General features: G+C 34.4%; 1 protein-coding gene across 1 annotated transcript in view; it reads right to left on the bottom strand.

Moving 5' to 3' along the window:
- LRP1B (LDL receptor related protein 1B) overlaps nt 1–17,402 on the bottom strand; it is a 587,356-nt gene that overhangs the window by 206,475 nt on the left and 363,479 nt on the right. Inside the window, exons 28-31 of the mRNA XM_059820081.1 lie at nt 17,054–17,281; nt 13,625–13,799; nt 13,219–13,313; nt 7,492–7,641 (exon numbers count right to left, since the gene is read on the bottom strand). Coding sequence (XP_059676064.1) covers nt 7,492–7,641; nt 13,219–13,313; nt 13,625–13,799; nt 17,054–17,281 — 648 coding nt within the window. The remainder of the gene's footprint in view (nt 1–7,491; nt 7,642–13,218; nt 13,314–13,624; nt 13,800–17,053; nt 17,282–17,402) is intronic.

Below are 17,402 nucleotides of genomic sequence, written 5' to 3'. Positions count from 1 at the left end.
TGACCACGAATCAGAATGGCTCATTAAATAATTTTGGTAATGACCGCTGTCTTGGGCATAGTATACTAGAACTTACGGTTTTACATATCCAAACCCATCCATAAAATAATTTTGTTAAGACTGGAGTACAGGAAAGAAGCAAAACACATACAGTTTTGGTGTTTTGCATTATTTACTTCAAAAAAGCGATCAAACTCTTCAGGGCATTTCTTTGGTATTTTGTGTAAAAACTTATGCTTGGCTGTGGTTTCAACAGCCTCCCAAAACTGCAATCTGCTGACTTGATCATCTCTTTAGGGGAAGGAAACGAATAAAAAATCCAAATAACCAACTTTGCGTGTTCTTTTACTGAGAGATGAAGGCATGGCATGTGCTTAATCAAGAAGTTCAAATACCAGTAATTATCTACATGACAAATAGTTTCCTTTCTCCCTTTCAGTATTAGAATAGAGCCAAACCATTTCTACGTCACCAACTGAATGGTCCATCATGTGCCTCTTTTGCTTACCGAGCTACTAAATGAGACAATTGCTGCTTTCATATACAGTTAACAGTATCTAGAAAATTTCCATCAATGGTGTTAGACATGTCAGATCGCAGAGTTCTTCTTTCCCTCCCCCTTCACAACACAAGAAACAGAAATCATCACAACATAAACTCATTACTAGTCCTTGAAGTACTTGACTGTGAACACAGAGGCTGAGTCATCTCTGACACCACCTATACCGTTAAAAAAGGACAAATCATGACAAATCACAAGTGAAAACTCAAAATGTGCTTAATAATGCTTCTTTTATCTTCCTCTCCCATCCTTGTTAACATGAAACCTGGATAAACATTTAAGTAAAAATATAACTTACAAAACCTACTGAACTAGTATTTATTCTTCTTTTGCGTGGAGGCTTTATATGGTGCACTACGCCTTTTAGAAAGAGATATGGATACAGTATGGGGAGTTAAATGAGAAAGACAACCTGAAAATTTAAGTAAGGTGAAGCTCATGCAAATCCTGACATTTCAGGTATATTAACAACAACAAAAAAAACCCCAGAATCAAAAAAACAAAACACAAAAACTACCCTAAACAAAAAACAAACAAAATCAAAACCAAACCAAAAACACAACCCACAAATTCTGAAGTATGGGTATCTTGAGGTCAAATCTCATATGACTACCTGCCAAAAAACATGAACTGGTCACAGCTGGCCAGTTATGCCCTAAGACCTAATGAATACAGGTTTTAATCATTCAGAGTCTACTGGGTGACTGATGGACACCACAACACAGTCTCATACCAAAAAATCCCCAGCACGTTACACAGCTATTTTTTACCATAATTCTAAGCAGAATTTTGGAATATTTATCTCTGTGTTTATAACATATTCTCTGGGTACATAACCAGATTCCCACTATTAGGATGAACTTACCTATTTCTATATTAATTTTAAAATATACTAGATGATTTTACAAAACCACTTGACTTGAGCATAAAGACAACTTGCTTTCACAAACTAGGGAAGAAATAATGCGATCTGAAACCTTTAAATATCAAACTGAAGTTAAATGATTTATTTGCTTGATTATGCTAACAAGAGCATTGTTCAATCACTAATTACAATCTTGTTGTTGAAACTGGGTTATAACATACATTAAAATTGTTGTATTTATCCATTTTGTTGGGTAATTAGCATTAAGCACAGCAACATATTGGGAAATAGCAATTTCACATGCCAAAAATTGCTACACTAGCATTGCGGACAGTCCTTTGGAGATTTCAAGCAGTACTCTGAATGCAGATTTTGATGGGCCATTAGTTTTCATTAATGGTGGTTTGAGTATTTATGGAAGACAACTATGTACTGTACTTAGAACTGGGCAAATTGCCTAGAGATACTTCATATATTAATGTTAATGTAATGAATGGTGTTACGGCAATTAAGAGATTGATGACTTGGAAAATTAAGGTGTATGTATTTGAAGTTTCCAGATCTAAGCAGACCCTTTCACTTCGCAATTACACCCAGCAAAGTCACAGCTCCCACCATTTGAGTTACTAGAAATTTATTCTGGTTTTATTTTTGAAACTTTATTTAGGATAAAACAAAAATCAAATAACCGATATATCATTTAACCACATGATGAAAGTAAAAGGTAGCATAGATATATTTTGGTAATATGAACCCACATTTTCTGTCTAAAATGAAATACTGTAATTGTTACTGTCTATTTTGGTTGTTTGATAATACACCTTGATGGCTGTATTATATACAGTTTGTGTTCAAAAGACATTGTTCTAATATCTGCACTCCCTTTGAAAAGCTATTATATGTGTCTGATGTTGTTGTATTGCTGATTGAATTTTTTTTACATGAATTTAAACAGAAATAGCACTTATACATAGAATCATTCACTACATGAAGTTACTCTACTTTATAGTAGTAAACAACAACTAGAAAAAGGCTACTACTCAGTATCATGGAATATTTCCTTTGAGCTTACTACCACAAGTATTTAAAAAAATCACTAATGCACAACAAATTATATCCTCATTATACAATTTACACAATCTATATCATATTCCTATTTTGTAGTAAAATTAGCTGAATTTTGTGATTTTGTGTAAACTATATTTCTGTGAAGACCTGATAAAAAGTCCAATCAAATACCTCCACCAAAACTGCTGATGGAAGCCTTCAATATCTTTTTCTTCTCAACTTGCAGTAACTAATCAATACTTTCCTACTAATGCTCACTTTATGATTCAGAGTCATATATCATTCAAGAAAGAATATGCCACTTTGGAAATGCATCAGATGTTGCTGCAAGTTCCTTCGTAACCCAAATCTTGTAATACAATGTCTCTGCTCACCAATTCAGAAATACATACAGTTCTCACCATAAAGGTAAACTTCCAACCAGTTTCAGTCAAGGAACCATTTTCATTAAGTAACTTGGAAGGCAGGAAATGAGACAATGCAGACTGCCAAATACATCTATATAATATGATGACGCTCAGACACTGGCTACCAGGAAAACTTCTAAAATCAGATACTGAATATGATATATTAAACTCAAACCTTAACACAAGCATAGGAAGCATTTTCTTAATGTTGAAAAGGGTATCACTGTACCGTATAAGAAAATCAGAGATTCTCTGACATAGAACATCCTGAGTTTCCAAAAAAGTGGATATATTTGTTATCAACTTGTAAATGGTGTCAGTAGTATGTGTTGAAAATCATGTGGGGCATAGGGTGCTGTGAATTAGATAAGCTTCTAAAAGACCAGAAGAAACTTCAGAGGTTTTTGAACAAAGTAAAATGAACAGTTAACATAGTAGCAGAAGAAAATTACCATTGACCAAATGCAAGACAATAAACAGTGGGAGGTACTAAACAAAGCATTCACACACATTTTTGAATGGTAAATTAGCCAAAAATGACTGATGTTGCATGCACTTACATTTCACATAGTGAATGTGTATTTGAAGAAAAAGTGGGAAGAGTAGAAAAGCAAACGTGACTACATCACAGATTTATAGCAACATCTTTGTAAAACATAATGGCAACAGCAAAAATAAATTCTTGGAGGCATGGGAAAATAGTAATTTTGTATATATTGAAACGCTTTACTTTCAAATGGAATATAATTTTCATCCCATCTATACCATGCTCAAAAATATGTAGCAAAAGCAGGCACCAAAGGATTTTGGAGCTCAGCATATGGAAAAAGAAGAATGACTGACACTACTGAGTAGAAAACCAATAAATGAAAGAACCAAAATACAGAAAGATGTGAATTATATAACTTGTTTCTATTTCCCTCAAAGGTAAACCTGAGAGTCACTTTGGTACCAACTTCTTTGCTAACATTATTTTTTCATGTCTTATCATTACCTTCTATATGCTCCCACTAAAGGATATAATAGTAGGAAAATGGTAAAAGGAGCCTGGAAAGGACTAAACAACAGTAAACATCTGAAACAGTAGTGGTAACTTTCAGTTTTCAATGGCTAAACTGCAATACTAAAATAGAGGGATTGAAAGCAATGAAGTACAAACAGTGAAGAGATTGAGTAGTAGTACTAAAGGGGAGAGGCATTTGTCATCGCCTGGTGAAGCTCTGAACTACTCCATAAGTTACATTAAAAAACAAAACAAAACTTTACTGACTTAGCTAGTGTTACTTATTGAGTTCATATCACAGTACATAACCATGGAGTGCCTAACTGCTTCTCATTTCTTTTCCCATTTTGAAATTAACAGAATCAAAAATCAAGATAACACAGAGATATCAGAACAGCACAGAGACTACCAAAGCAAGGAGTCAGTCAGTCTTGGGCCAAGCCTCTGTCAGTCATTAGTTTTTTATAGTTCTGAAAAATCTTATGGAATATAAACTATAAGATATAGCAAAAACCACTGGAAACCGTCAGAAGATCCGTTAGTTTTCTGTGCAAAAGACGGTCCAGACAAAGAATGGAAGACACTAGCTCTTCATGCAGACTATTGGATTATCCTCAGGTGTCTGGGAGCTCATGCTTTCTGAGAAGGAGACTCTGACGGCTGGGGAAGATGCTAGTAAGGAGATGCTTCACAAACAGCTAAAAAAAATTTCAGAAGCAAGACGGACTGAGGTGCTAGAAGAGATCACCGGTATAGCAAATTTATTAGAAATTCAGCAATTTTTCTGGCAATCCTTTCTCCCCCAGCACACCTACCCTTGGGGGGGGGGTGGGGGGCGGGGGTGCGGGGCGGGGATGGGAACCAGGGCTATCTCAGATCACATTAACCTGTCCCCTCAATACACGGAATTTCCCTCCACCGTTTCCTTCTCTTGGCTTTTCAGACCAATAAAGTTTCTGATGATCAACAGCAACTGACCAATGTATGACCTGGTGAGACTACTGTACAACGGGAGTCTCAAAATCCCCAACTCTATCTCCTCTATCTGCCTCACTGGAAACGTAACCCAACAATATGACATGATCATATACTTAAAATAAAGAAACAAAAAATATAAGCTGTCCAAAATACTGCTTTTACGTGGGGAGACACTAAATGCAAAAGACAGAAAAACGCAAAAGACAGCAGAAGCCTACAGGACTCTGTAGCACTGAGTGGAACCCAAACACCACAAAACAGTTAAGAGTTTGGGCACAGATATCATATCTGTTTTCTTTTCAGTCACTGATGAATTCAAATGGTAAAAAAAGTTAGCTTAGTATACACAGAGAAGAAACATTTCAGCTCATGTTGGTTTTTTGTTTACTGTGTTTTTAGATAAAAGCAGTCAAGAAAATTTATGCAATGGACCAAAAATGATGCAATAAACATCATAATTACTGTGATTCACCTGCTAAAACTTCCTATTAAACTTGTAGGCAAACAGATCAATGGGGTACTAAATTTTCACACACTATCATGTTAAATCTTACATTAGAACACATTATTCATTTTTCTTCATTTCTATATATTACTAGTTATGTCCATTTATCAATTACAGAGCTCTTATTTTGCTTCACATCACATTGGGTTTTCTGTTCTGATCCGTTTTACATGCACAAAAGCCTGACTATAAGAAGCTGATGTAAAGCCACCAGCACTTCAGGAAAATAGATGGCATTTTTGTTGCTACAGTATGTTCCACAATATAAAAACATACAGGAGAAATGAATACAGAAACTTTTCATGTTTTTCAATCAGCAGATACAGTACTGTTATTAAAACTGTGTTTGTTTTTACTTTTCTCCAGCAGATTTATATATGGAATCATACTGCAATGTCATATTGCATTTTATGACAACTATGGCTCCAAAACAAAGAAAAAACCCCAAAGCAAAACAAACAGAAAAACCTAAACACATTGTATGTTTTGTTTACCAATGTTGAGTAGGAAGAATCATCATCACCCATGAAAACAAATCATCCCAAACTAGGCATATTAGATGTTTATATGTTTAAAAACTACGTAGCAGAAATTCTCGCATCTCCATGCCTGCAAAAATTCAACTACTATCGCGCAAACAAGCATGAAACACCCTTCTTTAAATGACAGCTATAAACTCTTTATTCAATGTCCCAGATGGATCATCACTGTTGTAGCTTCTATGAATCACAGATGAAGACTTGATACTGCAGACATCTCAGTGACAGTATGAACAAATACTCTTTACAACATCTCATATTAAAGACTTCCAGTAACTCCCTAAGGTAAAGGTCATCTATTCATTCTATTTCTAGTCACAATCAAATCAACGAAAGGCAATTTGTCTGTATTAAGATTCATGACTCCTTCTGACACAAAACTTGCTTTTGTTTATGAATGCATATATAAAAGCATCTCCTCTCCAACAGATTTTGACATTTAGAGTTCAATACTGGCCAAGTATGTGTATAATAAAACTATTTTAGAAGTTACTACTTTAAAATATGACTTAATTTACACCATGTGCATAAAGTCGTTGGAGTTCATTTAGCATAACTTTCACAAGCACACCATGTATATGTACATTATGTATTTAATCAATCAAATAAAATACTTTATAAAAAAGACTCTGGCAGTTGAGTCAACTATCTCAACAAAAGTCTACTCATCAACTGAAATTTTTTTTTGGAACATACAAGATAAATATAAATAATTTTTAAGTGAACCACAACAGAGGTCAGCAAAGCATTTAGAGGAAATACAGAAAGCTCTAAAGTGATGTCTAGAATAATATAAATACTAGTTCTGAGTCAGACTGGAATTTTTTAAACACACTGTAATGTAGCTCAGGAAGGGCCAAGAGCTGAAGATGCATATGAGAAACAGTCAATTCAAAGCAATATTCTCATAATATTCAGCAATCTGCAACTTAAAGGATTCTTGAATTTTTTAGGAATTTTTCCTTATGTTACCATTCTTTTGATTTTTTTCATATAATTTAGATGTTTTTGAACATTCTAAACATTTCTAATGTGCAAAGTATAACAAACAGAACAACATTTTTTTTGAACCAATTTTAAACACAGAATATTAGCAGACATCTGAAAATTCAAATCATCAGTTTATCCAAATCATCAATTCATAACCAAAAGAAGTCTTCACAAAGTGCAAACCAATCCAACAAACTGGGGTTATTCTGAACTGATAGCAGAAAGTAGCGAGCAGCAGAAGAAACAAGTCATAGATAATTCTCTGTAATAAAGAGCATAGCACACCTCCTTCCAGCATGCTTTACAAATAACTATAGTAAATATAAGCCATCAGTCTGTTACCTTCATCCTGTGTATATATATGCAAGACTATGTTTAGAAACATGTAATATGGATTGTAAAATGTCTGTTCAATGAAATATAAAAAAAATTTTTCAAACAAAACAGTCTCACTAGTGAATGTACTGTATGTATTATTTACATAAAACCAACAACAGCTTCTCCAAGCTTTTGATATTTAATTATTAATCAGCTTCCAATCATTTAAAAACTAAGTTATTACCACTGGACTTACCCATAATGGTTAAAGCTGTGGCTTTTGTTAAGTCTTCTTTCATTGATTCTATTATTTCAAGATTACCACCATCCAAGTTGCATCTATTTATGGTTCCATTTCCTGAACTGATCCAGTAAAGTTTGTTCTCCCCATAATCTATTGATAAACCTGTAATTAATGTATACAACTTTAACTGTGGCTTGAATAGAAAATATACACTCAGTGTTCAGCTGTTTTCATAATAAAAGTATATTTAAGAAATATATATACACGCACACACACAATTATGTTATCTATCCACTCATCCACTCAAACTTTAAAAAAGCAATTGAGAAAACCAAACAAAATAGCCATCTACCATGAAAAAAACCCATGCTTTTAAAAATATTTCTGCCTTTTATTTCTCCCAACATCTTCAGAAATCAATCAGTGACTGACCAATGAAAGAGCATTTTCTGGCAATGAACGATTACAATGAGGTCCTAAGCAAGGTCATTAACTACTAGTAAATGTGAACCAGAAGCCATCGTTTATATTCTAAAATTATGAATACATAAAGACTTAGGAAAAAAGCTATTTTTCGTGATTCAGATCTATAAAAAGTCCGTTCTCTCCCTACACGCGCAGCCCTCTGCTTAGAATGGTGAAATACCCAAACCTAATACTAATTCTCAATAAATGTACAGTATTAATTTTAATTTCGCTTCATAGTGAACTGACCTCATGATTGGTTCTTTGGAGTTAGAAGCAAGAGAACTGTAGAAATAAAAATACTTGCAAAATAACTTACTAAATGAACAAAGCATATAATTTTCTGGAAGTAAGAGTAAAGAACTAAGAGATAATGTATTTCAGACTTCTATAAGCCTTTAAAAATGTTCAAGTAATTGTAGCAGGAGATTTTCCACAGTGAAATATGCTTGGCATGGTGACAGTACATGCCATAATAATTTGCTTTGGTACTAGACTTTTCCCAGAACTCATGTTAGGTATTAGCAGCAAGTTGCCAAAAAATACTGTATTTCACTCCATAGGGCAACCTCTAGATATTGTACAGTACTATTCTTCCATCCTGTAAACTGCTTCTCGGTGGAAAGCCAGATCCATTTTCAAAATCCTGATGGGAGAAAGCAGTGCCATGTGCTGCAGGACTTAGAGCTGGCATCATGCCACTACTTCTTTACGCACATTTGACATAGTAGGCCAAAAGCTGTCCGCTTTCTAAGCTTTTGAAAAACAGCTTTCCAGTTCCTTTACAGTTACTGATATTTTTTCCCCTCTCTGCACCCAGAAGAAAACAACAAATGCTCAAGAGAGGATAAAGATACTGAGTAGTGCCTTCAGGAGAGCTTGATCTTGCAGCATCTCTCTGCACATACATGTTTTCATGCTTGTACAAGCAGCACTGCTCAAAGTAAAAAGACAGTGCCACAGACCTTGGAGACGAGCAGCACCTTCCAGTACTTAGGGGTCTAGCACAGGAAACTTTCCTGGGAATATAGATGAACCTTGCTACGGGTTACAAAGGTAATACACAAGTATAAAGGTTTCCTTACTCTGGAATGTGTAGCATTTGCTATTCTCTATAACTCCTGACTGCTACCAGTCAACCACTCACCGATTTCACCTAGACAGATCTATTTATGGGGTTGCTGTGAATGCAATCTACACAGCAATTACAGTGTTATCTTGTCAGGTTTTCTACTTTTTGAGATATTAAACTGGTGTTTCTACACATAGGTATTCCAATTACACAGCAGCAGCTGACAGAAATAACATTCCTATCTCCTTCTACCCCAGTCTACCACATTTTTCTTCCCAAAGTATTTTCCTGTTGTGTTATTCTACCTATTACCAACCTTTGTGAAAACATTATTTTTAATGTAGGCAGAGCATGTTTATTTAGATTTTTTCAGGAATTGTCCTGTTTTTCCTAATGAAAAAAGGTGACTTACTAGCCATAAGCATGACAGAGACTCATGATGCATTCTAGCGTGGGTGACTGGCTTACACCTTATGTCCCAGCTGCCAAAGTCAACCTGAACATCTGGATTGTGAAATATTGGTCTTGGAGAATTCTATTGAGTTTTAACAAAAATATTACCGTGACTTAGATCATTACTGTTTTCACATGCATTTTTCAATTTCCTTACTCAAATTTCCAGAAATATACTACTGTTTAAAAAGAATATCACAAAGGTTATTCCAGTAATTCATACACAGAGGTTCCAATCTTAAAGCCATATATGTAATGAGATCTTAGCTTCCACTACCAGAAAAATCAACTTGGATATTTTAATTCAGAGCATCCCTGAAGTTCAAGGAAATGACTCTTGGTAGCATTTTTTGTAATTGTTCAAATGATGTATGTTCCCGTACCTGTGGAAATGTTCTCTAAAAAGCAGTGGAAGCTTAAGGAAAGTGTGTTCCAAGAACATTAAAGATGGGATTCATTCTTACGACCTAAATTAAATAAATGCTGGACACTGCTGTTACAGCTTAGATGGATTATAGGAACAGCATTTGGAATTTTTGTTCACATTTCCCACCTTAGTGACTTAAGAAAGGTTTTTTGAACTGTTCATGGCTGATTACATTTCAGGTGAAAAAACAGTGCTTAAAATTAGGAAATCCTTAGGTCCATTTCTCTGCTAAGTGCACATACATACTTAAGAAATAACTTTTTTTAAACAAATAAAATAAATTTAAGATGAAAATTTCAAGAGCCAGTCTCGAAGATTTTTGGTTCACATCTGCAATAATTTTGTTTGTAAACTCTGCTATATATTCAAAAGAAAGAAAAAAACTAGCAAGGGATATTCAAGTTGAGAGTCAGCCAAGAAAATGAAACAAGAACTGCTGAAACAGCAAATAGGGCTGTACCGTAATCATGAGCAAAAAGGAAACTCTAAGTTTGTTCAGAAGAAAGGATCGAAATCTATTTTAAAAAAAAAAAACAACACCAAACCCAAACAACACCCCCCAAACCTATAAATTATGGAGTCCTTTGAATATAGCTAAGAGAGTGATCCAGTATGTTTTTAAAGATTATTTATCAAAGCTATTTCCAAACTTGCTAAGAGTACCATACTCTACAATTTAGTAATAGCCATTTCCTTAAAAACAATCCAATGGAGGCATGGTTTCTATTTTTAAAGTTTTATAACAAACAACTGCTTAACTGAAAATAAGTTCAAGACACCAATGTTCAAACGACCTGCCTCACAAAGTATAAAATGAAACACTAATTCTGAATCCTTAAGAATGCAGTTTAATGGAACTCCAGTGCCTCGTTCCCTTTTCAACCGATCTATATGTGTCAGTATTTGACCCTTTTAGAACTGCAGAATGGACTAGTCAAGTCATAGAATCACCGAATCAGTAAGCTTGGAAAAGACCCTTAAGATCATCAAGTCCAACCATCAACCCAACACCACCATGACCACTAAACCATGTCCTGAAAAGTCATATCTAGTATGTACTAGTTAAGATAAAAAATAAGATAATAAGATCCGTCGTCCTAAGACTATCAGTTTCCAAGATCTCCAAACTACATAGTCTTGGTATTAATATAAAATATTTTAATTGAAATAATTTCCTTCTTTTGATAGAACTCAAATTGAGAAAAAAATCCATCAGCAAACTTCAGGTCACAGATTGGAAAACTTTCCTTCATTCTTCAAATTCTGAAATTATGTCTCAGGAAAACTAAAAACCCCATCAATTATCAGGACATCCAACTAATAAGCCATATATTTGTCTTTTTCAGTAATCCACCTGTGAACTCACTTATCAGATCATTCACCCAAATACTCAAATTAGCACTGCATGAAGTAGTTTCACTTATGAAGAAAGTTTCTCAGTTAGAAATGAAATATTAAATTAAAGTTTTAAGACTGCTGCTCTCTGGCTCTTCAGCAGTTTTTTTTGTTCTTAGCATGGGAATGTCTTATGCTAACGGTAAGAATAATTTAAAGCTTTAAAGCAGGTATTTTGCATATATTTGAATTTAGAGTTTGATATTGGAAATTTAATACTTGTTTTATCTATAGTGCATCTCATAATTTTTCCTCAGACATGCAATAGAACCTGTTTTCATGTCCATCCTGACTGACAATGAAACTGAGCCAAGATGCCGACCAATTAAAAAAGTTTTTCGGCAGTAGATGGGTGCAAGCTTAATTTTCCCTTTACATACATACTTATATATGTATATGCATCTACCCCCTTTACATACTACATATTCCACACTTTACATACGTTATGATTTAGCACACTTTCAGACTGCCAAGAAGGAGGGAAAAACAATTAAATCTCTATGGTCTCTTTATTATGCAATAGGTCTCATTATTATCCAGTCAGAACCTTCAATCTAGAATATAACCCATTTCAAGTAATTCTTACTGGATGTCAATGGTGTTAAAATTAATCCAATACTACAAAAAGAAAACAAATTGTTTCAGTTGCAGCTCTGCGATGAAGTAAAAAACTTACGTCACAATCCTCATTCCTACAAGGCTTACAGGAATGTTTAACTGCATGAACACTGATGCCAGTGAGACTGTAGATGTGCATGAAGAAAAACATCACAAACCCCACATGGATTTGCACATGCAGCCTTGACAGTACCGATATACTTACAGATTTAAAAAAAAAAAAAAGAAAAAAAAAAGGAGTACTTAACATTCTACCATGTATTTGGTTCAGTGGCTTTACTGCTACTCAGAACAAACTCAATGACAGAAACCATAATCTCTGCAATTTAGGACCTTGTGACCTCTGATCACAGGATATTCAGTGCAAAATGTTGCACACAGCCTTACTTCTTAATATTGTTGTAATATTATTCAATGTGTTTATGCTTCACCTTAGAATTAGTGGGTTTACCACTCTTTTTCTCCAGGTAAATAGATAACTGTCTCTTCAAGTGGATAGATAGAAAATAAAATCAACAATAAAGCAGTTATCAAATAATTTTATAGAAATTATTTGAATTTAGGGTCTAAAATGTTTCTGCTTGCTTAATGCATTCAGTTATGAAAACCCATACTTTAAAGTGTAATCACTTTATTGATGGGCCATTAATAAGGCAACAATTGATGTAACCACTTTAACTCCCTAAAAAATGAAATTACAAAAAGAAAGAGACCTGAACAAAAAAAAAAAAATAAGTAGTGCATATAGACAGAGTATTTTTTTTTTCAGAAAGTGCCATAATTTATCATCAACTGTATTAATTCTCAAATACTAAAACTGAGACTAAGTCATTATATGAAATGTATGCTTCAACTGTTGCTCTTTTCTGTATGTGAAAAGTTAAGAGCCAAATTATCTTTTGATCATGCAGCTAGGATTCTGATGAGGAGCGTTCTACATTTCCAGTCAATGTATCCTCTCAGATATATCCATAACTTCTTAAAACCCTACATTTTTTTTACTCAAGATCTAAAGATTGAGAAATACAGATGGGTTCTCCTTCACCTTCAGTCTACACAACTACTGTAATCCTAGAAGTTAATAATACTATAATTAACCCACTACAGTCAATTTCAATTAGAATGGGCCAACAGTATCTTAAATTGTGAAATACAAAAGTACATCAGTGTTTTTCATGTCTTTATACCTGTTCTTATAACTGTTACATAGGATATGAAAAACATCATGGTACATCACGGTAGCATTTTAAGATAATGTCCATATTAAAGCACTATCAAATAAAAAAGAAACATGAAGAAAAGTATTTACCAACAGGATCTTTTTGATTCTGAAAGAGTATTTTGCTGTTGCTGCCATCCATGTTTGCCATGTTAATTGTGTTTCCATCCGTCCAGTAGAGCTTACTGAAGACAAAAATGAACTTACTTAAAATGTTGCTTTGTGTACACAGTATTTTTAATGCATCACTAATGAAAACATTCCTAAGTTTAGAAGCAGGCAAAACATACAACTAATGATTACATGATTTAATCAACAGTAAGCTTTGGTAGGGAAGCAGTACTCATTTAAGAAATTCTCAGCAAGATCTTTCAAACGCATGTATTTACTTTAAGTTTGTAAGAAAACAGAATGAGCAAACTCAAAATTTGAACGAAGAAGAAATCTTCTGATAAGCTTTACCATAGTTTATTTATTACAACTACAGATATCTTACCCTTTTACTGGGTGAACTGCAAGACACTGGGGTTTATCGATTCCATGGATGATTGAGGTTTTCAAGGAACCGTCTAAATGTGCCACATTAATTTGTGTTTCATCAAATTCTGAGCTAATCCAATATAAATTACGTGATATCCAATCCACTGCAAGGCCTCTGATACTCTGAATATCTGCAAAAAGTGAAAGCAGTTGTTCTTTTGATTTTCTTTCCAGATTATTCTCAGTCTTGGTGAACAAAAACCCAACAATTTCTTCTATATTTTGTTATCAAAATTGTGCAATATTCTATCAAGATGTATTTATAAAATAGTTGCCAAAAATTAGTAATCATTATTTTTCTTCTTGAGCCTGACACACTTGCAATAAGAACATTAAAATTGCACTGAAGATTCAGGAAATCCTCCATAAATACCTTCATAAAAAATTAGCATAAAACCTTACTTATGACATAAGAGGAAGGTTCATACTTCTTTAGTTGAGTTACACTTTACACATAGAACATTAAGTGGCTTTCTAAAACAAAACTGAAGTTTAAAAGCCTACTTCCTTCTTTAGCACCAGGAAGGCTCAGTACAGAATATCTGAATTAAAACCACTGGTCTACAGCATCATTCTATAGCACATAAGTAGGTAAGTAGCTACATCACTGAAGAAGTTTTTTGGTTTTATTTCTGAAGAGTTTGAAGACTCCAACTTACTCCCCTGCTTTCCTGGAAATGGCTAAGTATCTGCCAGCTGATGGGAAGCAGTGAACAAATTCCTCATTTTGCTTTGCTTGTGCATGCAGCTTTTGCTTTTCCTATTAAACCATCTTTGTCTCAACCCACGAGTTTTCTCACTTTTACCCTTCTGATTCTCTTCCCCATCCCACTATGGGGAGTGAGCGAGCAGCTGTGTGGGGCTTAGCTGCCATCTGGGGTTAACCCACACCACCAGTATTACCTGAGGTAGCAAAACATGAGTAAGATAGGATTAATTTGGGAGCTTCACAAGTGTCTTTATATGCAATACTCTTCCTTAGCAAGATCTTGATTAAAAAAAGTTAATATATATTAATACCTGCCTTAAATGCTGGGTATTAAATCACCGCTCAAGATCTAGATACTAACATGCTGCTCTGCCTTGGCATAGCAATGGTTCATATTGGCCAGCATCTTTGTAGATGAGGAAACAGGCCAAGGGTGATTTAATGATTTCATTATAGTTCATAGTTTGTACACTATCTCTCCGTCAACTTAATGTGGTTACTTCCACTGACAGAACTATTGCCATTGACAAACTAACATGGATGTGGCTGTAGACTGGTTTGCATATACATAAGGTCAGACAGTGATTAGGCATTAGGCAGTTTGCCAATTTTAAAGAAAGCAACAAAAGACCCTGAATACATAGCCTTGGCCCATTTTAAAGTGATCCCCTGCCTTTTTGGGTTTTTTGGTTGGAGGAACTAGAAAACAAGCATTTCATAGTCTCAAAAAGATTAAAGTACGACTTTGGCATCTTAGTGACATTGGCATAAGACTTCATCCAGCGAGAATCCCACTAGTATGTGCTTACAAAGCGTCTTGTGTTCTTATAAGAAGTATAAAAATATAACTGTAAGCAAATGAGATCATTTACACATAATAAGCAGTCCTTATAATGTTTTGATGTGCCAGAACATGGTAATTTTGCAAATTTTATGTACAATAAGTTACACCTGGCACGTCCCCCAAAAAAAACATTCCACCACAGAAACTACCATAATAAAAACAATCTGAAAGAATGCATGATGAACAGAAACACTAACACGTACTATGTTTCTTTCAGTTTCATCAAGTTTCTTGACATGTTTTGTCTTTTTTCACTATATATTTTATACAGTAAAACAATGTTATTATTCTACTACCATTTAAAAACCCACAACAACTCTTTCTCTTTTGGGCACCCCAATTAATGATGTAAAGCAGAGCTCTATGAGGCACTCTAAACCATGTTCTCATTACTAGTACTGAAAAACGTCTCCAATTTTTAATAAAGTCATCTCTGAGATAGTAGGGCAAATATAAAGATATCCACACAAAATAAATGACTTTATCAATCTGCATAGTCAAGTGGGGATATTACCACATTTGTCCAATGATTTCCCAAATTATGCTACTACAGAAAAAATTTCTTCTAAATCGACACCAGGGCAGAGCTTTAATTCACTTTCTGGAGTCCCAAAATAATCAACTTAAGAAGTATTTACAGGGTTTTTTATTTGTTTTCAAGATCAGAAAAGGTCCGATCTTACAGAATTGAGTTATTTCTTTTCTTCTCTTCCCCTTCAAACATATATTTAACAGTTGAGGAACTGGAGTTTACTAAATTTGCCTCCAGATAGTCCCTGTCAGACAGTTTTCCTGTTTTCAAGCAGGCAGCTATATTACGACAGAGAACAACATCATGTGCTGCCAGAAGAGGAACTGACAGTGGTTGGTAAAAAACAAACAAAAAACTGACACTAGCAAGGAAAACAAATGGTATCACTTTGATACCAGAGCTACTGACATAGGGTTGAAGCAATCAGGTATAGACTTTACAATCCATTAAGTTTCTGTAGTCAAAGTACAGAGCAAAAGTGTTGGAACAATGAGGGTGTTAATTGCAGGAAAAAAAGCCAGTCATGATTTTCCATTTGCGATGTTTTAAGTTTCCTTTTATTTCTGTAAGCAACCTACCTATAATGAAAAAGGTCAGTAAAATGGAAAACCTGAATTGTAGTATTTTAAGTAACTGAAGCAGCAATGACAGAACAAACGTATACAGGATTCAAAGACACAAAATCAAAAGACTCCACTTCCTCATGGCATTCAAGTACTGCAAACAGCCTGATGGCAATCAGTTTGAACATGACACATGTTGCAAGAAGACAACATGTAGATGCATTAACACCAGTATCACCGAAACTACAGGGCTACCATATTGTGTGTTTCACCAATGGTGCCAAAGCCAGAAGATCTACATGGACTTGAAAGAATAAATAACTCTGATGGAGCTAATTTCTTTGCTAGGTCAGCACAGACAGCCAAAGGGCATAGGAAATCCACATGAAATTCTTCAATGCAAAGCTATATCAAGATGCTGTTATTTTACTGCTTTTCATCTTTTTTTCTATCTACCATCCCCAGAAGTCATCATTTCCATTGTTTTCTACACCTTTCAATCTTGTATAAAAGCAATGTCACAATTACATCCCAATTTATTTAAATAAAAATTAATTATGAATCAATAAAATGAACTGGTATCCTAAACAAAATTATGCTTTCTTACTGTTTAGATCAATTATCCAATACCGTTGGAAGTTATACCTAACAAAAACTTGCACGCTCATACTTTAGCATACTTGTAACACACATTTACCTATAATAAATTATTTTTACTTCAATGTTATGCTATTTACCTCTTGAAATAATGGTTTCTAAGCCAGTCCCATTAATGAAGGCACGCTTGATGGTCTGCGTTTTCACATCAGTCCAGTATAAGCGTTCCTCAACAGCATCAAAATCTATGACTGTCACATCGTCAATATCAGGAACAGTGAATGCTGTGATGAAGTTGAAGTATGGGTTTTCTATGTCCACTCCTCTTATTTCTGAACGCCTTGCATAAAGAAGAAATTTCTTTCTTTCTGTTAGAAAAAAGGAAAACATCACTCCTCATCCTCTTCACAACATTGCTAACAGAAGTCATTCATTTGAGATCACTTCACAAATGTGTAAATAAAGTTTATATGAATGATTTAACATCTC

Source organism: Gavia stellata, chromosome 8, assembly GCF_030936135.1.
Source record: "Gavia stellata isolate bGavSte3 chromosome 8, bGavSte3.hap2, whole genome shotgun sequence".
Lineage (NCBI taxonomy): Eukaryota > Metazoa > Chordata > Aves > Gaviiformes > Gaviidae > Gavia > Gavia stellata.
This window is presented reverse-complemented; position numbering and strand designations above follow the sequence as displayed.